Source organism: Centruroides sculpturatus, unplaced genomic scaffold (assembly GCF_000671375.1).
Source record: "Centruroides sculpturatus isolate CEXI.00-Female unplaced genomic scaffold, Cexi_2.0 scaffold521, whole genome shotgun sequence".
Classification (NCBI taxonomy): Eukaryota; Metazoa; Arthropoda; class Arachnida; order Scorpiones; family Buthidae; genus Centruroides; species Centruroides sculpturatus.
This window is the reverse complement of record NW_019384833.1, coordinates 431,342-457,797: the sequence shown is the minus strand read 5'-3', so window position 1 is coordinate 457,797 and position 26,456 is coordinate 431,342. Positions and strand designations below refer to the sequence as shown.

General features: G+C 30.8%; 1 protein-coding gene across 2 annotated transcripts; it reads left to right on the top strand.

Moving 5' to 3' along the window:
* The first annotated feature begins 2,305 nt into the window (after window positions 1–2,305).
* LOC111630169 (patched domain-containing protein 3-like) lies at window positions 2,306–25,717 on the top strand. 2 transcript variants are annotated; one of them, XM_023374224.1, is made up of 5 exons: window positions 2,306–2,351; window positions 15,812–16,041; window positions 17,517–18,559; window positions 22,190–22,504; window positions 24,344–25,717. In XM_023374224.1, exons 3-5 carry the CDS (start codon window positions 17,557–17,559, stop codon window positions 25,561–25,563), a joined length of 2,538 nt encoding a protein of 845 aa, XP_023229992.1. In that variant the 5' UTR covers window positions 2,306–2,351; window positions 15,812–16,041; window positions 17,517–17,556; the 3' UTR covers window positions 25,564–25,717. The 2 variants fall into 2 exon arrangements, with proteins under 2 accessions (XP_023229992.1, XP_023229994.1); XM_023374226.1 differs by lacking the exon at window positions 2,306–2,351 and adding an exon at window positions 10,678–10,705.
* The last annotated feature ends 739 nt before the right edge of the window (window positions 25,718–26,456 follow it).

Genomic DNA, 26,456 nt, shown 5'->3' with positions numbered 1-26,456 from the left:
ATAATTATTATAGATATTACGAGAGTAAGTATTAATTAATCATACAAGGTATTACGACTTATTAAGAGTTCGACTGCATTGCTAAATTAGTAAATTATTGTCAGGTTGAGAACCTTTAATTCGGAGGCTGGATCGGTGTTCTATCATCAGGTAAGGAATTCGAGTAACTTCTCGCACAGACAAGTATGATTTAAACTATGGCTGTTTAGGGTGACCTGAAAGCAGCCTTGAAAGAGGTTACTGTGCTTTTCTTATACATATATTCTAGCCAATCGGGCAGGCTTTTAATGAAATCATATTAGATTATCTGTCATTCTGGAAAGAACTTCAACATCCTTTCCATCAGAGAAAATGTAAAGATGGAAAGATAAAAATTTGCCTTTATTTGCCTTTTCACGGTTTAACGAAATAAGTTAATCTTTATATATAAAACTTTTACATTTATTTAATGTTAAATATAATATTGATATTTAATTTTTTTCTTTTTACTGCACTCCAGATGCAGGTTCTCACATAATGGATTATTAGTATAGTTAATTATACAGTAGATCCCCCAATAAGGCTGGTTTCTATAATTACGATTCCTATAAGACGGCGAAAAAATTGTGGCGGTATCCGTACACAACGGTAAAAAACTCCAATAATTATGTAAAACGTCATCGGGCAGCCGAACTACTTTCCCACCATCCAGCGCCACTCTACGGACAGTTTAGGTGGGTAAATTGAGTTTAGTTTTGTCTGTACATATAATTATATATAAATTAGGTACTGTATATATAATTATATATTAACTTAATTTATTGTAACTTTATTATAATTATATATATGCTTTTCACCGTCTAGCGCTACGCTACGGAGAGTTTAGGCGAACTATCGTCTGTACAGTAAATTAGGTACCGTAAGTCTAATACAGTACTGTAATTTTATACAGTATTTAATACTGTAATTCTTGTGAAAGAAACATTTCTTATTCAAAGACGATAAAAAATTTTTTAAAAATAAGAATAAGAACACTACATATACGTCGTTCCCCTATTTTAAGGGAATATTTGAAAAATCCAAAAAAGTTTTCAGTAAGCATAGTGTTACACTAGCAGCCAAATTAAAAAATAAAATTAAAAACAACATCAACACCAATAAGTTTAAAGATAACGAAATACTAAACTAAACAGGTGTAATATATGAAATAAAATGTACAGTACATGCAAGAACCCAGCAATATACGTTGGCGAAACAGGAAGACAACTCGGTACCAGAGTTAAAGAACATAAAGCAGCAATTAGACTTAATTATAACCAGTCACCGTGGACAAATCACTGTAAGGAATTTGGATGCACGATAAACGAAAAAAGCATAAAAATTATCCATGAAGAAAAAGATAGTTATCTACGAAAATTCAAAGAGCACTTCAAAATCATTAATAAAAGCAAAACCATAAACCTAAATGATGGAATGGAGGTTAACAACGTGTGGGGGGGGAATGAGAGGAGCTAATGGGAAAGAAAATAAAAAGAGGGGGAAACGGTCTAAAAATGACTTAGGGGACATAACATCAACACTGGGCAGATGTCGATCTAAAACTAAAAACAGGTTAGTTAACTATTGAATAAATATATCCAAATAACTATTGTAGTAATTTACCGTTGTAATAATTGAATTTACCAAATTATAGAAATGTAAAAACACCTGAAGAGGGGTGCAAATTACACGAAAATATTGCACCCGAAATGTATAGTAAATAAATAAATAAAGAATACGAATAAAAGATTTTGTCTCTGATTAAATGCGGTCCAGGCAAAAAAACGGTGGTTATTTCTGTACAATTAACCCATGAAGTTTCATCAATTTTGAGGAAATATTTTTGAAAAATTGATTTTTTTAAAAAGGAATATAAAGAAAACCGCACCATGGGTATATACATATCTATTACTTATAGGAAACAGGTTGTATTTCAACACGCTTAATTTTTCAAGTAGATAGATTAAAATGCTGATAAATGTCTCTTTGTTTAAAACATTTTTCAGAAACAATCAATATAATTTTTGTTTTCTTAGAATTAAAACTAAATGGAGACAATAAAATGATATTTTAAGAAATTTAAATTGTTTTCATACGTCATAAATTTACGAATGAAATAATGTTCGATTTTCGTAATAGATAAGACAAAAGGAAAATCGCCATTAGTCTGATTGGTTTAATATTCAAAAATAGCAAATGTTTTCAATCTGATTGGTTACTCCTGATAAATATCCTATCGATTGTTTTTAGAAAATTCTACTCAGAAATTGCGTTGTGAATTTTTAACTAATTGCAAGTGTCTATATATTTATGACATATGCAACGATAGGAAGGTAAGGAATTTTTATTTTAAAATTCTTTAAAACTATTTTAATTTCTGACTTGACACTATTTTTTATTTTTTTAATTAGTATATTTACGTGTATTTTTAATTATCTCGGCTTTTTAGTCCGGACAGATGAGCGAGCCTACCTTGATGCGGTACAGGGATCGGATCTGAGAATGCAATTTTCCGGGTATTCTATATATGTGTATCATAGTATCAAAGTATTCTATATATGTTCAATTTGGGTATGTTTTGTCCCCATTCCTCACTCAGACCCCCCATTATGGAACTGGTGGAACTTACTAGGCCCACCAATGGATGAAACCACAGCACACTATTACTTGATGTATCTCAAGCTTTGTTTGTACAAGGTTTGTGCCTCAAGCTTTGGTAGTCTGTTTTAAGTTTTACTGGTTATTTTAACGTATCTGATTTCCAAATATCGATCATTTTTCGCCCCAAAAAATCACTCTCCTTCGATTGATCGCTCGGTGTTGCCTTCAGTGTTCCATTAAAGAAATCGGATCTAATTATAGTAAAAGATGAAACTCTCTTACTGCCCACTGAGAAAACAGTTTCAAGATACCAAAAAGTCACTTTATACTTTCCGCCTCTGTTATATATAAAACAAAGGGAAAGTACGGCAATCGGTCAAACAATGATTCCTCCAGATTTCTACATTTTTTTTAACTGAGGAAACCCCGAGACATCGAGAAATACAAAAACAACTTCGGATTGTCCTTTTTCTGTATTTATGCATGTTAGTGTGTATTTGGTACAAGAGATTGTATGTTAGTGTGTATTTGGTATGTTCACTCTCTTTGAAGCTTAATAACTCCTGTGCATTTTCGTCGAAAAATGTTTGAACTTTTTCAGGTAATTTTGTGTATTAGACGTATTGATACTATTAAATTTTTGTGGATAAGTGTCGAGAGAGTAAGAAGATAAAAGGGGTCGATTGTCATAACTCGAGAAGGGTCGGATTTAATTATGATTTTACTCGTAATTAGAATTTACAATTTTTTTAAAATAAAAATCCATCCCTACTTTCAAAATTAACCTTTTTGCCATTTCATAATAATTAAAAATATCAACAGCTTTTAAATAAAATATCATAACAGATGGTGTCACATATAGTGTTAAATTTTGCCGGGAAAGTTACACAACTCGTTGCTGGACTTTTTTTATAAGGGACCATTTAAATACAACGTGAGCAGTTTATGGGGAGGGGCGATTCGTTTATATGTGACGACGATTAAGAATGGGGAAAGAACAGTGAGTATTTGATATTTTACATTGCACACGTAGTTAATTTTCTCGACAATCATCAGAAAATTGTCCGAAAATAATTCATGTGCAATTAAATTAAACTTTTTCTTCGTGACATAAATTGGGAGAAATTCTACCAGCATTTCAGATGACGAATGTTATTGGGGGTCAAATCGTAGCCTAAATTCTCATGATGAAAGTGAAAACACGTACTAGATATACTATCTATATAAAATGCTGAGGGAGATTAGCCAATTTATAGCCCTCTTGTAACTTCAAGGCCGCATTAATTATTGCAATTAAAAAAATAAGCTTTTCCTCCTTAAGCGATTCATTCCTTGTAACTTCTGTTCAGCAGTTTTTTTGCATCTTGTTTGACAACTTTCTCTGATCGCTGCTTTAAGCTATAATTAATTGTCATGACACTAATCAGATGTATGTTTGTTTTTTTATACAGAAAATGTACGATTTCATAGCATAAAATTTTAAAATAAATGAACTACTTTATGTAATTTATCTATTAATTATTTTATATTATCTAAACGGCTTCAATTTAAAACTTGTTTATAATATTTTCTGATCTTCGCTAAGGTATTCTTGTACAAATACATTTTCATACCGTCAAAATTAGAGTTAAGTAACAATTAAAACGTGAAATTAATAGCTAAATGAATGAAATTGTTTTAAAATAACACAATTTTATTTTACCTGTACGCAATGTACACTAAGTTATTTACTGTACGTTGTATTAAAGGAAGTACGTCATATTTTACTTGCACGTTACCAACATCGGGGTATTGTTCCTGTTTTAAAAAGCCTTTTTCGAAAATAATCGTGTAACTTTTAATGTTACAAAAAATTATTTACCTTAGAAAAAAATATAATAAATTTTATTAAATTCAGCTGATTTTATCTAGCTTCAGATAGAGTTGGATTGCTTCCAGAGTATTAGATCAACAGCTGCATTTAAATATTGTTGTAACATTATATAATTATACAAAGAAAAACATTTGAATGTAGAAAAATTGTGCCAAGTATAAAACTAGACGATAACCAAAATTCTTCTTATGAGTTTTTCTTTGGTAGAGATAAGAATAAGAAAGATTATTCTATATTAGGTAACATAGAAACGACGGACATTGACCATTCTGTTGGTATAAATCTAGACTACAAGTTGAAGGAGATAAATGAAGAAATACAGAGAAGGAAATAGGTGTTAGCTTTTTATTAAAAAAATAGTAGGAATGTTATTAGGACAGGACTATAGACAAAAATGTTTACGGATTACATGAATTGTGTAAGACATTATAGCCTGCGAGGAGGTGTCACCTATCAGATTTTTATTGTTTAACTTAGGACATAGAGGTTTAAATTGAGCTTCGGGTTTTATACAGAAAAAACACGAATTAGATTCTTTTATAATTTAAAAACTGTTTTTAAAAAGACTACGAAAAAAAGGTATAAGGCATTTAGTGTTTCTTGTTTAACGTTAATTGAAGAATCTAGAAGGAAAGACCAATCGAGGAAACTCAAATATTTAGACAACGAAGACCATTTAACCGTTGACCAATTAGAAATTGAAATAGTACGAATTTTATACGGGATGAAGGCTTGAATTGGGGGTTGGGGTGCGGAGCGTAAACACTTACAATTATGCATCGAAAACGATTTAATTTAATTGCTAGTATAGCATCTTAATTATACAAAAGGGAATTTTGTAGAAAGTTTATAGTATTAAATATTATTAACTTCTCGTTTATTCGTTAAGTTTGCAATGAATAAATATAGAAATGCAGATATAAGTATAGATATTAATTAATATAAAGTAATTTGGATGGCGCCCAATTATTTTTCTAATTTCTTTGTAATGCCGTTTTAATAATTATGCAAATTGGGCATACGTCTAAGACCTGAAAAATAAAGTCACAACCGGAAAGATGTTTACAAAAAATCATTAAATTCTTAATAAAATGGAAGTAAAATGTCTGTCATGCTATACACTTCAATTACATCTATATAAATATTCCTTGCTCACGGGGTGAGGTATTATCAGAATTAATATCAGCGTGCTTCTACACTGAGCGAAACTATTCATACATATAGCTACTTATAATAATATAAACTGTTAAAAGTATATTAAAAAATTTCGTAAATAAATTGTTTATTAAGATTAAAAATTTGTTATTAAACTATTAAATTTTTCCTATAAAAAACCAGACACATATCGGACTGTCGTCATGGAAACTATACCCTAAAGTAGTAGGCAGAGGAAAGTTGTCAAACTAGATACAAACGGAAAGTGCTGGATAGAAGCAACCGGCAGGAGAGAATGTTTATCATATTTTTATTTGTAATAATTAATACTGTAAAATAGGATGAGAATCCGCGTATAACTGCCATAGAAAATGTAGCAAATTAATTAGAAAATATAACAAAGATGGGGATGTAGAAATATACTTCGGATCTGTTGTCCACGTTCTCCTATTAACACTGTAACTGCCAAAAACGTAACTAGAGTTAACGTAGATACTTATTACATAAAGTAATTTTAGTTAGACATTCTAGACTATTTTGCTGCTTACGTCTATAAATATATATAAAGCTATCGTTATTAAAATAAGAGATAAAACTAATAAGCACTTGGATAAAAATCTACACTTGGATTCGTATATAACCTCAAGTAAATATGCAACAAAGTATAAATTATAAGCATTTGGATAAATACGTAATTTTATTCACTATTTTCTATAAGGTTACAACACAGTATTTTAATGCATATAACAGAATATTTAGGAAATATGTGTAGTGTATTTAATTAATCTATTCTGTGTCATTGACAGTAAACCCTAAATTTGCTTTATTCTTGTTTAAAAAAAAAATACTATTAATACAATAACGAGCAAATATTTATTGTGACAACGTTAAGTTTCTATCGAAATTTATTTTTAATGAAGTTAGTCATAATATTATACGATTATTATTTATAAGAAAGGCCTTGTGTAGTGTATGTTGTAACCAGCTTAAGTAATTTCCAGTTATTTTTTAATAATTTCCTTGTATTTCAAGTATATTAATCAAAATATAATTACGATAGCGATGAAGTAAAAATACGACATTTTAATTAAAATAATTTAACATAATTTTTACCTTGACTAGCGTAAAAACTGGTATCTTGAAGGCTAAGATAATTACTAATACTTACAATTAGCAAAGAATGTTTTAGAAGAATGAAGTGTATAAAACAAAAATTTAAAAAGTAATTAAATACTTTAAATTTTATTTTAATATCTGAATAATTCGTAATATTTAAACGTTTTTACGTATTTGTTCTTGTAAAAACAAAAGAAGCAACATTAAAAACTAATAACGTGTACAGTTTAATAGGGGAATGTTGCTATAAGTACATCATTGTACAAAATATAAAGGAATGGATTCGAGACATTGTCTAAGTGGATTGTTTTTATTAATATTAATGACATGTAAATTTGTCTTTTAAGAATACTTACTAAAAACTATTTGCTGAACTTGTTTAAGTCATTTCTTCAATGATAGGATGGTCTATGCCTACTGTAGAACTGTTTAAGCCATACTGCCCGGCAACAACAGTCATCAGACATCTGCCCACTGTTTACTTTTGCTATTATAATCTCATCTTTTGAAAATAAATTCTGACGCAAAACTTAACGAGTGCCCGCCTAATAGTCTCGCGAAAACTATAAAAGAATCGTTTCTGTCAGAAAAAGAAAAAGCTTGAATTACAATGGAGAGTTTCAAAGTTTGTAAGTATACTATCCGATCAATATATACCGGTTGAGCGTCGATATCGACGTCTCCCATGCTCCGAAAAGTTTTGAATTGTTGCCTGAAGTCAAGTAAAGACCAATCGGTATTCCTTATTTTACATCGTTTCTTGTTCTGTGAGGTGTTCGTTGTCTGAACATAAAAATCTTTTGCAAAAGTGTTCGTTATCCAATTTGTTCATTAACTGATCTGTACTGTAAACATTTATATTATTAAATTTCATTCTAATAAAACTAGTACCAACTTCATTATCTATGTTTTTCATTATCTAGGCACAAACTTTAATCCATGTTTTCTTATTCAGTGCCATGCTTTACCTGTAAAAGAATAAACAAAGATCAACATAAACACTCTGGTTCCAGACTTGTACAAGACCATGTATAATATTCATCACTTAAACTGTAAAATAATGCTTCATTTCTTAATGTTAATACAAGAAATAACATAATAATCTATAATGTAATATAATTGCTACATTATCCAAGCTCCAATGGTCCATAAAAGAAAGACAAATGTAAGTAACAAAATGAATTTATTACCAAAAGTTAGGTATAAAGATGGTTACTTTTCGACATAATTACCATGAAGTTTAAGCATAATATCGGTCAAATTAGAAACAAAAATCATTGATATAGATTTATAAATTATCAATGAAATGTACATTAAATGTAGGCTATGAATATGAGCAAATATTAATTATCAAATTTATACAATATCCGAACTAATGTGATTCGAAAATTAGAAAAAATTCGAATAACGAAGTGTTAAAAGTAATTATAATTTTTTATGATACATTTTTTTAAAATATATTAAACTATTATTATTTTAAAATTCTAACAGATAATATTCAAACGTTATAAAATAATAATACAAATACTTTTATCACAAACACATAGTACATTAAGTAACCTGTCTATTTAATTATATCGATTACTGCAGATATAAAGTTATTCAAATTACACACGCAATTTGCATACAAATAAATCATGTGTTATATTTTCATAACGATATAATGTTAATAATTAATATGAACGAAATTACTTTAATAAAAGCTGAATATTAATCTAAATATCCATTGACAAATATGCAATTTACACATTTAGAATTTACTTGCGAGGTAGGTTAACAGGACAAAGTTTGATTATAATCACGGATACAAGAATCTCTAAGTGTCTTATTGGTGTCATCTGGAATCATCCGAATTGCCAAAGATCTGAAACGGAACAAATAATTAGTTTCATTATATTTTATTTTGTGAAATTAACTTCAGTGTAAATTCACATTTCCATACAGGTAATGATTTCGTACTTTCTANGGGGTTGTAGAAATATACTTCGGATCTGTTGTCCACGTTCTCCTATTAACACTGTATGTAACAACACAGTATTTTAATACATATATCAGAATACTTAGGAAATGTATGCAGTGTATTTAATTAATATATTCCGTGTCATTGACAGTAGACCCTAAATTAGCTTTATCCTTGTTTAAAAAAAATACTATTAATACAGTAACGAGCAAATATTTATTGTGACATCGTCAAGTTTCTTTCGAAATTTATTTTTAATAAAGTTAGTCATAATATTATACGATTATTATTTATAAGAAAGGCCTTGTGTTGCGTATGTTGTAACCAGCTTAAGTAATTTCCAGTTAATTTTTATAATTTCCTTGTATTTCAAGTATATTAAATTAATCAACACATAATTACGATAGCGAAGATGAAGTAAAAATACGATATTTTAATTAAAATAATTTAACATAATTTTAACCTTGACTAGCGTAAAAACTGGTATCTTGAAGGCTGAGATAATTACTAATACTTAAAATTAGCAAAAAATGTTTTAGAAGAATGAAGTGTATAAAACAAATATTTATAAAGTAATTAAATACTTTAAATTTTATTTTAATATTTGAATAATTCGTAATATTTAAAGGTTTTTACGTATTTGTTCTTGTAAAAACAAAAGGAACAAATTAAAAAAGTAATTACGTGTATAGTTTAAAGGGAATGTTGCTAAAAGTACAGTACATCATTGTACAAAATATGAAGGAATGGATTCGAGACATTGTCTAAATGAATTGTTTTTACTAGTATTAATAACATGTAGATTTGTGCTTTAAGAATACTTACTAAAAACTATTTGCTGAACTTGTTTAAGTCATTTCTTTAATGATAGGATGGTCTATGTCTATTAACTATGAACCCATAATTAGCCCAATGTACATCGTCGTACACAACAAGAGAAAGGGGTAAGGTCAAAACTGGCTTAAAAAGTGTATATATAAATAACAGATAGTCTCATACTTGCACATCTCCCTTTTAACAATATTTCTCATAGACGGGATTTTAAGATTTAAAACAGAAAATTTCGTTCTTTAGTGTATAATTTGTTCCAATTCTTAACTCAATGTGCTCCAGTCGACAAGAACTCCATTGCAGTTGAACTATATTGAACATTCCATTAATATGTAACAATTTGTATCAAGTCTTCTGGATACGTTTATTTGAACCATAACTTTTTAAACTCTGAAGTGAACTTTTGTTTTAAATAAAAACAGTTTAAGTCTGCAAAAATTCCACGTAAATTCTCAGAAAATAAAATTTTATAAACCTTATAACCGTGTCCATAAAAATGTTAGTGACGTCACGCATCCTGTTTTTATCTCTACAAGTGTTTCGTATTTTTTTACAGCATTACTTGACAGAGGGTCATTATATTTTTTTCTATTTTTAAATAGAATCGAAGGGCAAGGGAGTCAACTCATTCTTTACCTGTAGGCAGAATTTATGCTTATATAATTATCAAAATTGCTAACTTGTGCAGTCGTATCTTCCACTATTAATCAATTTTAGTCATTTTATAGTTGGTTCCTATTAGAAATAATTATAGAAAATTTATTTGATAATTTTTTAGGTAATAATTATACGAAAGTACACGGACTTGTTCAAGAAACATACTAAAAATGGCTAAAGAAACTGGCTTTACCTTTGTACTGAACAATCACACTAGATATTTACTCGTAGATTTACAATACAGTTTTAAATTAATTGCTTAATTTAAATAAATAAACAGTTAAATAATTTATTCAAAACCACATTAAATTCCTTGAATGTAGGGTTAAATTCAGAAAACTTTGAAGGTTAGTTTCATTAAATAAACGTTTTCAATAGCAAAAAACATCTTGAATCTAATTGGTTACTTCTGGCAAATATGTATTATACAACTGCGAAGTGAATATTTAATTAATTGGAAATCTCCGATTATTAACGAATGCATTTATATAGAGGTAAGAAAATTCGATTGTAAAATTACTTTTTCTTTCATCTATAAATCTATTTTAATTACTAAATATTTTCCCGTTTCCCAACTAAAACCTGTTTTCATTATCCGGGATTTATCTGATCGATTAGTTAATTTTTATTGGTGCAAGGGCCATTTTTGCAATTTTGAACCTTGAAAACACGATATAAAACAGTATAAATAAGTAAATATGTAAACAAATACAGTAAAATACGTGAATTTCCAAGTCATTAATTCATAAAGAAAAGTAATCTAGAAGAGGTTTTAATTAGTACACATTTTTATACTGTTAGGGCTTCAAAATATCGATATATATATATTTTAAACTGCACTCTGTGGTCACTGAGAAAGTCTTTTTAATATGTCCATCTATGTTGGCCAGCCCCACAGTGGACAAGCTGGGGATGAGATACAGTGCCTGAGGCACAGGAGTTTTTACACGTATCCAGCATCCTCCTAAGTGGTTGGGTGACATCTTACTTTGGTATTAGATCTTTAGGTAATATAACTCTCTAGTATAAGATTGTCGTTAGAATAATACCACACAGACTCACGAATAGTGTTGAGCTAAAAACGTGTAGCGAATTTGCTCTCGCGAATCGAATCCATGCACGAGCGATAAGTAGAATCGTTTGCTTCCTAAATAGAAAATATCGCTCTCGAAGATATGTGACCCTGTTTTTTTATCGCTTGAAATTCTCGCTTTATACTACGCTTGCATATTAGCTTCTTATCTCGTTTCCCGTGTGTAAGCGATTAAAAAAATAGCATTTTCAGCGTGTTTGGACGAGAAGGAAAGCGATTAAAACTCTCTTAGAGAGAAATTAATTAATTCGGTTACAGCTTATCTCGAAATTTCGCTTGTGCGAGTAAGAATTGATCAAAACAGTAATAGTAAACGTCCTTGGCTATCGAGTTTTTCTTATTATTTCGAGCGAGAGGTACAAATGAATACTATTTTCTGATGATAGCGAGAAACGAGAAAGCTTCTTCATAGCCGTAGATTTATTCATGACGTTAGAATTACTCAAAATTTCAAAGAAAAAGATGTCAGTAACTCAGTTACGATCACGTAACAACTACAAAAATCCATAAAATCCCGAGCTTATCGCCAACACTAATAACCGCAAATAATCAACAATCTGCTATTGTTAAACAGCATTAAACAAATTGGGAAAAAGCATTAAACAAATTGGAAATTTCTAATTTTCTTTATTAAGAAAACGTGGAGAAAAAATCAAACTACAATTATTGATCTTACCTTATTAGGGGAGACCGGGGCAACTTCGGCATGCGGGGCAAGTTTGTCAAGCGCTTTTTTTTAAAAACAAATTAAAAGAAGACTTTGGTTATAGGTTAGGCAGTTGAGTTTTATTGGTGGCTTGTTGAGTGTAGTGTTTTTATTGTTCTCCAACAAGCGTAATTGAATTAGCAAGCAAATTTTCATTTTCGTTGAATTCCATATAATATTTATTTTCCATTTATATTGAATTGGCAGGTTTTGTTATAATTCCATGATAACGAAAGTTACTTTTCCTGTTAGAAGGATGTAACTTCAACTTATTCACGTGGCCAGATCGTGGCTTGGCATTCTGTTCTCAGGGTTGTACTTAATGTTTCGAAATCATGACTAGCGGGGTAAGATCGGCAACATAAAGCCACATTAGAAGCAAAGGATAAAAATCAAACAGATGATAAATGAAAACATGTTTGCATTTGTTATTCATGTATATATGTCTTTGAACTTGCATTTCGTTGTAATAATATTAAATGGGTGTTGGATTTGTATTTCTTTGTTTTAATAGTGAATTCCAACTTATACATTGTTAATAACATAATTTTATATACGTGCCTATCTTGCCCCATTACTGTTGCCCCTATACCAGGGGCAACTTTAATAAAAATAATTAAAATAATTACAACTTTACAAAAAGAGAGAAGTTGCCGATCTTGCCCCTATACCCGGGGCAACTTCGTCAATTTCTCTCTTCTTGTAAAGTTGTAATTATTTTAATTATTTTTATTTCCAAACTGATTTTAACCAGTTCTATAGTAAGGTAACATTCCAATAGACAATATGCAAAGCTTTCTTTTCAGTTCACAGCAGTATTTATTACACAAAATTTAAGTAAAGCTTAACATGCCGATCTTGCCCCGGTCTCCCCTAAATCTTGTCATAAAGTATAAAGCATCCTTCTTGCAGGATGCTTCATACTTCCAGGATTCAAGATTAGGAATAACTTCTTGTTAAACTTGAATCCTAGTTTAGTATAAAAATAGAGAAAATAATACACTTCTCGTTTCATACGAGTTTGTTTACAGTAGCTTTTTTCCAACAGCTTCTAGTTTAAACGGGTTTTTTTTTTCCTGAAATAATTAATTGTTGCGTGGTTTGTTTCGAAAGAAAGCAGTAAATAATTTAATATATAAACACTTAAAATAGACTAAAATAAATTCCCACTAACACCAAATATTTAATCTATTCTGATAATTTGGTATTATAATTAATTTCTTCAATGCCAAACACACTACTGCCGAACTTTTAGTGTTATTTTCCATCTCACTTTCACTCACTCGTAGATTTTGTAGTTTGGAAATTGATTTGTCTTACCGAATATCGCGTGTTTGTGTGGTGTTACATCCCTCCCTTGCTCGGAGAGCACTAAGAAGTCAATTATAAATCTTCAACGGGTAGAAAGCAGGATAACTAGACAATGACCCATGGTTTTGTCTCCCCATTTACCTGAATGATCTCAAGAAATATCCGAAATAAAACCAAAGAGAAATTCTTAGGGGCCAGACAATAGGCACCAGGACTCATATTCGTTTTTCCAAAACAATTGTGAAAAAAAAATGTTCTTAAATTATATATTTTAAACTATTTTAATGCAGTGAGTTTACTTTGACGTGTGTTAATTGGTGCGATTATCGTAATTTCATAGCATCGATGAAATGGATATACTGTAATGAATCATAGCGAATTATTATATCCTTACATTGCGTTGAATGGAAAATTTGACATCTTTTGCAACGTCAGTTTCGTCACTCCTAATGAATTTAGGTGTTTGGAATTTGGTCTAATATATATAGTTGTGCGGTAAGCTGACAACTTAACACATTGTTTTATCTTGGGAATGTAGATGAGAGTAATACTCACTAAAAATTAAAAATTTTCCAAATTAATCAAAGTATGCAATCATAAAATCTATGCTTGTGAAAGTAAATAAACTCTTGCTTACAAGTACAGAAGGTCCTGCCGAACTGTATGATGAAGAGGTTTCAGAAATTGTTTTCGTATGATAAGAGAAGAAAATTAACATTCAAATACAAATATAATTCGATTCAAGCATCATAGCTATGGTTCTACATGGTTTTTATAAACTGTCTTTAGCAAACAAACGTTACATGTTTTGTCCTGAATACATGATTTACGTTCAGAATTAAAAATGTCACATAGAGTTCTAAGCATGCAAAACATTACCCCAAGATTTACAATGTAACATGTATATTGTAAATACTGATGAAATATATAGGCTATATTATAAAAAAGTTTCTTGTCTCTAAAAATTGTTGAAAAGTAAATCTCAAATACTACAGTAGAGGTAACAGAGAGTTATCACATTGCTACTGGTAACAGGAAAACGACACTTCTCTCATCAGAATTCAACTGTATCACTGGTTTATATACAAATAAAACAACTCGAAAAGCTTAAAATTCTATGCAAATTTCTCGAAACTAACCTGTTGTAGAGGGACTGATATTAGAATTGATAATTTTAACATACCTAAAATGATTTTAAATAAGAAATTTTAAAAATAAATTGAAAATGTATACATATAATACCGGTTTACAAACTGACCGGTACAAGAAAAATAAAAGTATAGATCACTCCAGCTTTTTGCAAAATATCAATTGTAATCTCTTTAAAAATGCCTTGCACATAGATCACACTACATTACATTACATACATTACTACATTTTTTATTTCTGTTTTCTGGTCATCTAATTTGGTTGTTCTATTTATACTTTTACTTGTATACATATTAAATGTATTTTTTGATACACATCAGACGGTTAGCACCATAATATATTACTTTAAATACGTTGGTTTCCTTTATATATGTTCGATTTTCCAGAAAAACCGAAAAAACACATCTAAAATAGTACAGTAGACAACTTTTCCCTTTTTTCTGTACCTTCTTGTGACTTTCCTTAACTGTGTATTAAATTTTAACTTTCAAATCCTAACCCTTATGGCTCTGCGCTTATTATTATTAGTATCAATCCATCATACTTTCATATGTACATTTGTTTGTTTTGGGGGTAGATAACAACTGTCCTTTGAGACTTTTGTGTTTACTTTTAAAAATAAATAAACAAATAACGTATGCAACCTGTATAAATATGATTGTTAATTAGAAAATCGTTATTTTAACTCATATAATTCGCTTCTTAAAAGAATAATATTTAAATTTAGTAGTAGGTAGTAGGTTAAAATAGGGTAGTAGATCAATACAAGAGAATAGTAATAATAATATAGAAAACAATGAAAATTTTAGTATTTTGTCTATTATTTATCTCTTAATTTCTTGCCTAGATTGTCACTCAGTTGACGGTGTCCCTAATATATAATATTATATTGTAAAACTATATAAATCTACATTTATAATATCAATATAGAATCTGTAGTAAAATGTTTACATCTTTTAAAGAACAAATGTTGTATCCTCTACATGATAATTATATTCAGGCCACACTTCTCTACACCTAGAAGTCAAGTAAACACGAAATCCTAATCACTTCGTTTATGTGTCGTTATCGAAGAGAATAATAATTACAATTCATTTGAAAAAAAACGAAAATAAATTATATTTTACATAACTCAAAGTAATACTACAAGTTTAGATAACAACAAGGTAAGTGAGCAAGACACTGACGTCACTGTTTTCTACAAAACAAGCCATATCATTCCATTGCATGCACGTCATTTCGTCTCCACAATACCTTTCTTGTTACTTATATAAATTACATACATTTACATAAAATTTTATTATATAACCCTATGTAAAAAGTTTCTTTTGCATTCTTTAGATTTGGCTCATTTCTTGTGTTCTCTACAAACAAAGAAACCGAAAATTCCATAGGAACTACGGAACTAAATTAAGTCGCTGACAGTGACGACAGAAGGTCAGATTAAATGAAATTCACTTGCGTGTCGTATATACCTCTACCAATATAATAATTATTTGTTATTGGAAAACCAAGTCAATTTTTTAGAGAAGTAACTTGTAATTGTTTGCCTAACAGCACTGAAGAGAAAGGTAAGAAAAATGACATATTCAAAATGTGTATATCAGGTTGAAATATTGTTCATTTTAATCTTAATATTAATATTTTTATGTGAATTTTTGGCTAATCTCAAGTATATAAAAGCCTATATTATAGTATGTTACAGTTAGTAACGCTCAAGGATTTTTAGCTTTAAAACTGGTTATATTGCTAAATATGTGTTTGAAATTTTAAAAATAAAGCAATTTCCTTATAAACATTTTATTTCTTGTATCTATTAAAATATACTAAAAATATATTTATTTATACAGCTGTACTTTTATAAGTGTTAAAAACATGTGTTGCCACCACTTACCAAACACTTTTTGTTCCACTTCTTATTATGAGGTCTACGAACGTCTTCGTGTGGTGAAGACTCTTTACCTTGCAGTCGAAGGTATGATTACTCGCCATTCTCACGGTTTGGTAAAAAGGGAGCGAGAGGATGGACCGTATGGAGTTAGTGGTGTCATACGCGGAGACGTACGCAGTTTGACAGTCGAACTAGCGTACAAAATTTATTTTAACAAAATACGCGTACAATAGTCACTCACTTCTACGTTATTCTAGGAAGGAAGTGAACAATGTGCTAACTCCAACTCCGGTCCATAAATAGGAAATGGGTGAAAATTAGCGGAAAAGTTCAGTTTTCTCCTTCGATTTTTTTTTCAGAGATGGTTCCAGGCGCATTTGGGTGTTCTTGTAATAGGAAAAAGACCAAGCAGAGACATTGAGTCATTTCCATAAAAAAAAAGACTAGGTTTCTGATGATTCGTTCACCAGAATTGACCAGCCTCGAAGCATCCCGTGTCCTTGAAGACATGGGTTTTTATACAGTTTTTTCCTGAATTCTAAGTTGGGATTGGTAGGGATTCACTAATTCCACCATCCTATTGGTTCTAACCTGTTGCTAAGCGCTGAAGATGTTGACCGCTCTGACCAAAGGGTTCGGTAATGCTCCCTCGAACGATAACCCGTAAATTAGAAAAAATGGTGTTTCTCTTCCCTTTCGAAGATGATGCAACCTTGTCGAAGAAAATCCCAGATATCTCCCTCGGAGAAAGTATTTACTTTCTCCACTCTGACCAGCTATTAGGAAATAAGCGAAGTTTTTAAATCAATGTTATTTTCTTTTTCTCACGTAAACGTCGAACAGGAAACATTGAAATTACGAGTACGTTTTACAACAACAAATTTCTTAGTATTTACCAACATCGCGCGAAGAATACATCGCCCGAATATCTTCGTTAATTCAGCGATTACATTCCCTGAATCATTGGGTAAGGTGTAGGACTTAAACTATCATACTTTACAATATGCGTAACAATGAACATGCCAAGCTATAAACACTATAAACAAAGTTTTCCTTTGGTTTTCATTTTTAAAGTTTGTTTTCTTTACTCTCGGATAACCCCAAGTAAAGTTATAAAAAAAAAGAAATTCAATTTATAAATATTTATTCTTTCAGGTGAACAGGTTATCAACATTTCTCAATTGAAGATAATAAAATGAATATCCACTGTATAAGAGAAAATCTTTGCTTCGTTTACAAGAAATTAGGAAATGTAATTGGACGGCATCCATATTATTTTATAAGTATACCTTTACTTCTCTCAGCATCTCTCTCTCCCTTCCTTGCAAGAATGTCGACTAGCGAAGATTATTATGACGTTATAGTTGCAGATAGTGGAAAGATTTTTAATACTAAGATATTTGTTGAAAGTACTTTTTCGTATAATTCAGAAGAATTTTCTGATCAGATTAGAGCACCTGATGTAATCAATTCCCTATTAGTATATATCACGAGAAAAGGTGGAGGACATATGTACGATAAAAATGTTCTTTCGGATGTAAGATTAATCGATGAAATAGTACAAAACGTAACACTTGATGGTGATGATAAGCAAATACATTATCTTGATATTTGCGCATTAAGTAACAATAAATGCTTCCAAAACCCGATCATTGAAGTCATGTCAGAAGTGGGTGTGAATTCTTTACTTCAGAAGAGAAAGAAGTTGAAATATCCCATTGATATAGATCTATTGTCTTTCACCTATAAAATTTACTTTGCGAATTTGGGAGGAGTAATTCTGGATAATGATAATTTCATAGATAATTTTAATGCCATGATGTTATATTATTCAACAGACAATAAAAATGAAGAAAAGAAGAAATTGTTTGATGAATGGTCGTTGGAGGTTTACGATACGATACAGAAATATGATTTTACATATGTCAACCTCTTTCCAAATTCGCAGTTATTTATTCAGAAAGAATTCGGGAATCAATTAAATGGAACAAAACCAAAAATAGGAGGTTTAGTAGCTTTTATGATTATATTATCGATATTGTTCTGCATGAGCAACAGTTGGGTTCGAAGTAAACCCGTTCTTGGTGTAGCCAGTGTCATGTCGGCTGGATTAGCAATTATCTCTTCTTTCGGATTAATGTCAGCTTTAGGTATAAAGAACATTTCGTGGAATGCCACCATTCCATATCTAGTGCTTGGTAAGTTGTTTGACACCTTCATTTAATTTCAGACATAAAAACTACTTGAAATTAATTTATCATTACTGAACACCTTTGGCTGGTGAGAGATATATTTATTTGCGATACACAAACGTTTTAAGCCTAATGCATATCCTATGTAGCATAGGCCATCCTCAGGTTACTAAGTTTAGAACACCAGATACAAACTGTTCCAAAATAATCATTATCATATACAAATACCGTCAATACAAATATCGTGTTTCCCCGAAAATAAGACAGTCTTATATTAATTTTTTGCTCTCAAAGATGCGCTAGGTGTTATTTTCATGGGGTGTCTTATTTTTTCATGAAGAAAAATTCACATTTATTGTTGAACAAAAAATTCCCAAGTCTAACTTAAAGGAGAGTGACGTATATCCGGTCGTGTCGAACTGAACTTACGAAGTTCCCGTGCTGGAGTGGACTTTCCACTCTCGCTTTAACTTAACCTTTTCTTAGCGTCGACATCAGGCTCGATGACCAATTAGTGCTTACTGAACCGTAGCACTATGAAAATATGATGAGGCGTGATTCCTGGCCGACCAATTAGCGATCACCAGCCGTAACATTATGCAAATCTGTGATTCCCAAGCCATAGTCTTATGCAAATCATGCCGTGTGGCGTGATTGTCTGTTGACCAATCAGTGGCTGTACTTTCAAAAAGCCAACGGCCACTTTCAACCATCTCTCGATGACCGTTACCACTAAAAACAAAATTTGCAAGGTCTTACTTTCAGGGGGAGGTCTTATATTTCGCAATTCATCAAAACATGTGCTAGGTCTTATTTTCTGAGGATGTCTTATTTTCGGGGAAACACGGTATGCTCTTGTAATGACACAGTGTACATGACAGACTGAATGAACTAGTAGAATCTATGAAATTGCCAAAATACTAAGATACAAAACTATCACGCTAACAGAAGTGATTAGAAGCTACGAAGGAATCAGGATAAATATGAAAAACAGCATTCTCAATAGAATCACAAAGTTGACTTTTAAGAAGAACGTAAAGAACATTACGTAGGAAATTGCAGACACAAAAATTGTAATGTAATTTTCAAAAGAGCACCAAATATTTACAGTATACTGACAAAGAAAGAAATTTAGATTTAGACTTAAGAGTGTAAATATAGTGTGAAATATAGCCTTTACACTATAGCTCTATTCTAGATATCACAAATTGAATGATCTACAATAACATGAGATAAGTCAGAGATAGTTAAGATCTTAAACTTTTTAACATATGCGCTGAACCCAGAAATATACAAGTGCAAATTGCAGGATAAATGTATTATGTCTAATGCATCAGGTACGAACAGTTTACCATCAGCAAGGAATTTCATTTATCAAAAAGAAACTTTTTTATGGAAACTCCTAGTTACTATACTAAGGTATATTTTTGTATTTATAATTTAAAATTCTAGTCTTATTTTTATACAGTCGACCTCCCTATAACACTGTTGATAATTCCGTTTTATATGAATTCCATGTTGTACGAGTCACTCAGATTTTACAAATACGTTAGCCGTTCACAGTACGGCACACGTATTTGTAAAATCTAAGTGACTCGTACTGTACAACATGGAATTCATATAAAACGGAATTATCAACAGTGTTATAGAGGGTGACCGTATTTTATTTCATTTTTCTTCATTTTAATTAACTGGCTCTGTTATACAATTTATAACAGAGAAAAATCATGGCGAAAGGTCAGAAAATAAACCCCTAAGATTTTTATATTTTAGGACTAAGGGCCTTGTAATATCCAGAAATGAAGAAAAAATTTGAGGTTTCTTTCTTCTGTGTATATAGGTGTGTGTGTGTGTGTGTGTGTGTGTGTGTGTGTGTGTAGAGGCACAATTGTGTTCATTTGCTTTGGAGCTAAATAACTCTTGTTTTTTGTCGAAAATGTCTCAAATTTTGCAGGAAGGTTTGTTTACTAGAGAAACTGATGCTATTAAATTTCCGATGTTAAATGTCGAGGGGATGAGGCGATAAAGGGGGTTGTGTCGTATTTCGTATAAGGTCGGACTTAATGAGGATTTTATTCCTTATTAGATTTTATAGATTAGCTCGTTATTAGATATTTAAAAATTAAGCTTTTTCCAATTTTATAATGACTAAAAATATAAAAAGTTGTTTTAATAAAATATCGTAACAGATGGCGGCACACACGCAGTTTAAAATGCTGCCGAGAAAATTAAGTAACTAATCGCGAGATTTTTTATGTTAAAATTTAATGTTAGAGTTTTAATTTATTATATGTTGATACTATTAAAATGTTGCGTTTATATTCTAATACTAGCTGCAAGGACCCGCTTCGCTGGGCAAAAAGTAACGATAGTGAAGATTAAGATAATTACATTATAGCCAATCTTATCCGTTTTCATAGAATGCAAGAATTCGGTCCCCCGTTACCAGACTAATTAGAGAATTTTTACGTTTAGTCAAACGAACTATTTTCAACGTTTACAATCGTTCTATAATCGAACCAATATTCGAATTTTATGTTCGAATTAAATTGGAACAAATTCGAACGAAACATTCGAAATAGAAAGCCACTTTTAACCACTTTCAGCCTCATATCTCCCGCACCCTTATAGTTATCGAGACGCGACCACCCCTATGCACGAATGGAGACTTGGGGCTACCACCACATACAAACACCATTCACGTGCAATGTGTACTTTTGGCGGAAAAGTGAAATATAGGGACATACATGTCCATTTTTATATATATACCAGCAGACCCCGCCACGCGTTGTTGTGGCTCAAATTGTATCTATAATAAATGTATAATACTTCCCCTGTGGGGGGAAATTTTACAAAAATTTTCGTCTTAGTGTACATTCTGTTGACGTACCCTATTAAACGCAATCAAAAACGCAAAAAACCGTATCTTAAATAGTATAAATAAAAGCAGAGTTCTTTACTGTAAGCCTTAATCCTGTCCATCTCCTTTTAGTGCGGGAAATTTCGACACGTATATGATATAAAAACACGTGCGCATTCGAATGCAGCGTTATGTCAAAATTTCAAAGGAATCAGCAGGAACAAACGAACATTACATTTTTATTTATATAAATAGATAGAAGATGATCTGCTTTAGTTCATTTTAACAGAAAAGCGTAATGCCTCACAGAAAAGCAAACTTAGGGCGTCGTACTCGTAGCGCCATCTGTTGGACATAAAAGCCTTAACCTAGATTATATATTTTAATTTATATGAATGTTTAACGGAATAATATACAGCCTATGTCCACCCTGAGGTTCCATTTTAAATATTGGTGAAAGAATTTTTGAAATCGGATGAGTAGTTTCGGAGATTACCTGCTGCAACGAAACTTACATACATACAAACATTACATCTTTATATATTAGTATAGATATAGATATAGATTTAAAATTTAATGTGCTGATCTACTATATTTATTGTATTCTATTTTGGAACAGTTTGTATCCAGTGTTCTAAAATTAGTGATTTTAAGATGGCCAATTATTAAACTGAAAATGTTAGTGTATGATCAAATAAACCTGTCCGAGAAGGATTTTAGTGATGATTTTAATAATTATTCTTTCTGTTGAGTATTTTAATTCATTTATGTTTTAGTGACCGAGATAGATGATGCATTCGTACTGATAGGATGCTGGAGAGTCACAAATTCCAAGCAGAAAATCGAAAAACGAATGGAAGTGACATATTGTGAAGCAGGGATTTCAATCACGTTAACTTCACTCACCAACTTTATTTCTTATTGCATTGGAATGATGAGTCCGTTTCCTTTTATCAGAATATTCTGTTATTATACAGCGACTTGCATCGTATTTACCTTCCTGTATCAGATAACGTTTTTTGGAGGATGTCTAGCGTTAAGCGGATACAGAGAAGAAGGCGATATTAGTTTCTTGCAATATTTTACACGAGGTGAGTCAAAATTTAGATTTGCGATAATTTTTAAAATTTTTATATAAATCAAAACCTCTATCCATAAAACGGTGAATTTATTTGATCGCAATTTAACTATTCAGTTGTTGAGAATTCTAAATGTTTGTTGTCTTTGGAATTTTACTCTAATGCCTTTTATTGTAACGTCTGAGTTGTGTTTCCCTTCCGCGTTGTATGCTGAAAGAGAATTTCATAACACTCTTAGTAGTTTAAAAATTTCGAAAATTTCCCCAATGTCAAAACTTTTAAAGAAACAGTCGAGATTATGCACAAGACAATGAACGGATTTGATGGATTATAGAAAACTTTTGAATAAACTTAAGACATTGGCGACGTCAATGGTATTACATTAGAGCGTCGTTTATCCGAAAGTCGATTATCCGAAAGAATTCCAGTTGGCCTAAAGTATAATTTTTATTTGTCTTTATATTTTTCAATGTATTTATTTCGTTTGTAAAAAATAAAGAAATAATTTTTAACGATACAGTAGCCACGATTATTATTTTAAAAAGTTTACGTTAGGCTTAACATCGACGAAAATTCAACGCGAAGCGACACGCAACGGAGAAAAATTTCAGCACGGGATAGGTTAATATATTTTTTTGTACATAATCGGTTATCCGAAAAATAAGTTATCCGAACAACCCCAGTCCCCAATTGATTCGGATAAACGATGCTCTACTTTATTTTTTTATTTTAGTTTTATCGTTTTCTCTTTTTTTCACGAAAATGCTGATGACTTGGGAGCACTAAGATTGGCCTTACTTTACCGCTAGACTCATTACAACAATATTATGACTTACTTCTATCATAATCATTACTAATGTAATTGTTTATTCAATTTAGAAATATATGGTTTTGTCAATTAATTTATAGCGTATTCTTTTTACTTATAGCATTAGATCATTCGCAAATTTGTAGAATTTTATTGTCTTTTATGAAATCTATTTATCAATTTGTGAAATTTTCTTGACTCTCAACTGCAAATAACTTCTGAGTTTTGAAATGTACGTTTTGTGTCGTAAATTCTTTCCTTTAAATGTTGCAACAAAGGGTAATGTAGAATTCGAAAATAATCATTTTTTAAATACTATTTCCTTGAAGTGGTTACATTTTTGGATTCGTTTCTCTCAAACATTGCATGAATTTCTGACCTTTTCAGTAATTCTATTCTTGCATCAATTTCATTTTCGATATTCCAAATTAATTCTTCCCTGTGTCCTCGAATTGTTATCTGTTTTGTTGAAATTATTTTTTCTGGTATTCAACATCAAAGGTGCAGAAATTTCATATAAAAATCTTGTAAAGCATCGGAATGTAAAGTGCATTGTAATGACAAATCCAGCCTTCTTCATTTTTGAAGAAAATATGGCGTACTGATTTGAAAAGTTGCAACTGCTCGTGAATTTCATTTATCAACAACATTCTCAAAATTAAGAAAAAACAAAGAGTGGGAATTTATTGGAGTACAATTTTTTTCAAATTGCAGCCATTAAGAAATCTCATTCGTTACCATCATAACAATTATTATTATTTTATACTAAACTCAATTATTACTAAATGTCATTGTAATTCGTTAAGCAACATGTATGCGTAATGTGACTTTCTCTACCTCTGCGAATTCAGTCACAGTGAATTTAAAAAACCATCTATTTGTTATGTGCCAGGGTTTGTATATGCAGATATATATTAAGAATATTAAGTAAAAATTAAAATTCTATCCTAGCCAATTTTGCAATACGGATATGTAATTTTAAAACAGATTTCATTACTTAGTAGCCTGTGTTGCATTTTAACTTTTGATTATTTTCATTACAGAGGAATTCGTAGAAACTATTCGAAGGAGTAACAAAGTAGAAGAAAAAGAAGCATTCATGGCATTTTTCGGAGATGTATTAGGAAAAATACTTTCACATCCAATAGTGAAAATAATTGTTTTGTTTATCTACGTCATTAATTTAAGTATTGGAATTTGGGGTGCTCATTCCATTACGCATGGCATCAAGTTTGAAAATTTATTTCCCAAAGGCTCTGTACTTAGAGAAAGCTCTCGTATTCGATTCACATATTTCAGTGAGTACTCTTATCCTTTTCACATAATCATTAACAAACCCTTGGATTACTCAGATATAAAAGTTCAAGAATCCATAGAAAATCTTTTAAAAAAATTCGAGCAACATCCCCACATGGCAGAAGAGCAGTACACTGTATCATGGTTAAAGTTTTATAAAGAATTTCAGAATAACCCTGTCGCGAAATTCTCGTTAGGAGGTTATAACATGTCGAACAAACAAGATTTCATCGATGGTCTTCGTAATGTCTTCTTCAAAGTGCACGCAGCCAAGTCACTGTCAAATGATGTCGTGTTTAATAGCAATGGAACCGACATCTTATACAGCAGATTCTTCGTTATGGGAAAAGATTTGAACTCTTCACAAACAGAGAGAGATACGTTGAAAGAATTATGGGAAATTGCTGAAAAATCTGAAATTCCTGTATTGGTACATTGCATAAAATCGAGTATAATTAACCAAGGAATAATCATAGAACATACAATTTACCAATTATTTTGGATTACGGCTGTTTTAATAACTATAATCTTTTTCTCAATGGTACCAAACTTGTTAGTTGCCCTTATTGTGGCCATTTCAGTGGTTACTTCAATTCTAGAAACATTGGGTTACATGTCATTATGGGGCGTCAATGTGGATATATTCTCTATGATGAACCTTATTTTGTGTGTTGGATTCAGTGTGAATTACCCTTGTCACATGTCTTATGCTTATATCATGTCATCCAGGAAAAGTGCGAATGAGAAAATAAGAGAATCTTTGTATCGTATTGGGTTTTCTGTAATACAAGGTTCTTTGTCTACGGGGCTAGGAATATTGATTTTGTATTCTGATGTATATTTTCTGTCGACATTTGTAAAAATTGTAGTTCTTATTGCAGTACAAACCGCGTTTCACGCATTGTTTTTTATACCTGTCATACTGTCCACGATTTCTTCCGTGTTCGAGAAGAGACTAAATATTTAAGTATTCTGCAATGTTGCATATCTTTATAAACAATTAATTGGCAAGTTATTTAATGTCTGTCAGAAAAACATTGTTACACTCTTCTTCAGCCTCTGTTATCTCACATCATACTCCATAATTTTGTATTCTTTTCTTCCCGGTTTCACTCATTAAATTCCATTATTATTTTTTATTTGTTTGTTTGAAAAAGTAAACATGTATAAAATATTCTTATGTAATTTGAAGTTATAATATATTTAATAATTGTTTTTATAATTGGGAAACAGTTATAATTTTTACATATTGCAATAATCTAATTTTAAATATTTTGTATAATGTTTAAGTTTTCAAAATAAATTTTTAATTTGAATTCTGGCCAAGTCTACAAATAGAGTTCGTTTTGAATTGGAATTAGCTGATTAACTGACATTTAGACTTTATTTAAAAAAAGCGGTCGCAAATCTGTATATGAGTGTGTATAACTGTATATACAGGGTGTTTCGTGTAAGAAATGATACAAAAATAACACAGAAAATTGCTCCTAATAAGAAAAATAATGAGACCAAGTTTATTATCTCTAACAGGCTTTAAAAAGTAGCCTCTCAGAAATTGTAAACTTGTATTTATACATATATTCATAATGCTTAAATATTAAATTATTAATTTCAATAAGAGATTGCACCTAATGTCTACCTTTAATGAAAATTGTTAAGCATTGATATTGTGATTATGGGGGCGTAAGGCTCCCGTTCACTTGTCAGGACGTCTAATTGACTCTCAAATGTCAGGTGAGTGGATGGAGAGAATTTGGGGTCGACGATAAGGTGAAGGACGTGATCAAGTAAAGGAGTCTACCATATTTATAACAAATAAAATAACAATTTATTAAAACAAGCGAATTGATCAAAGACTAC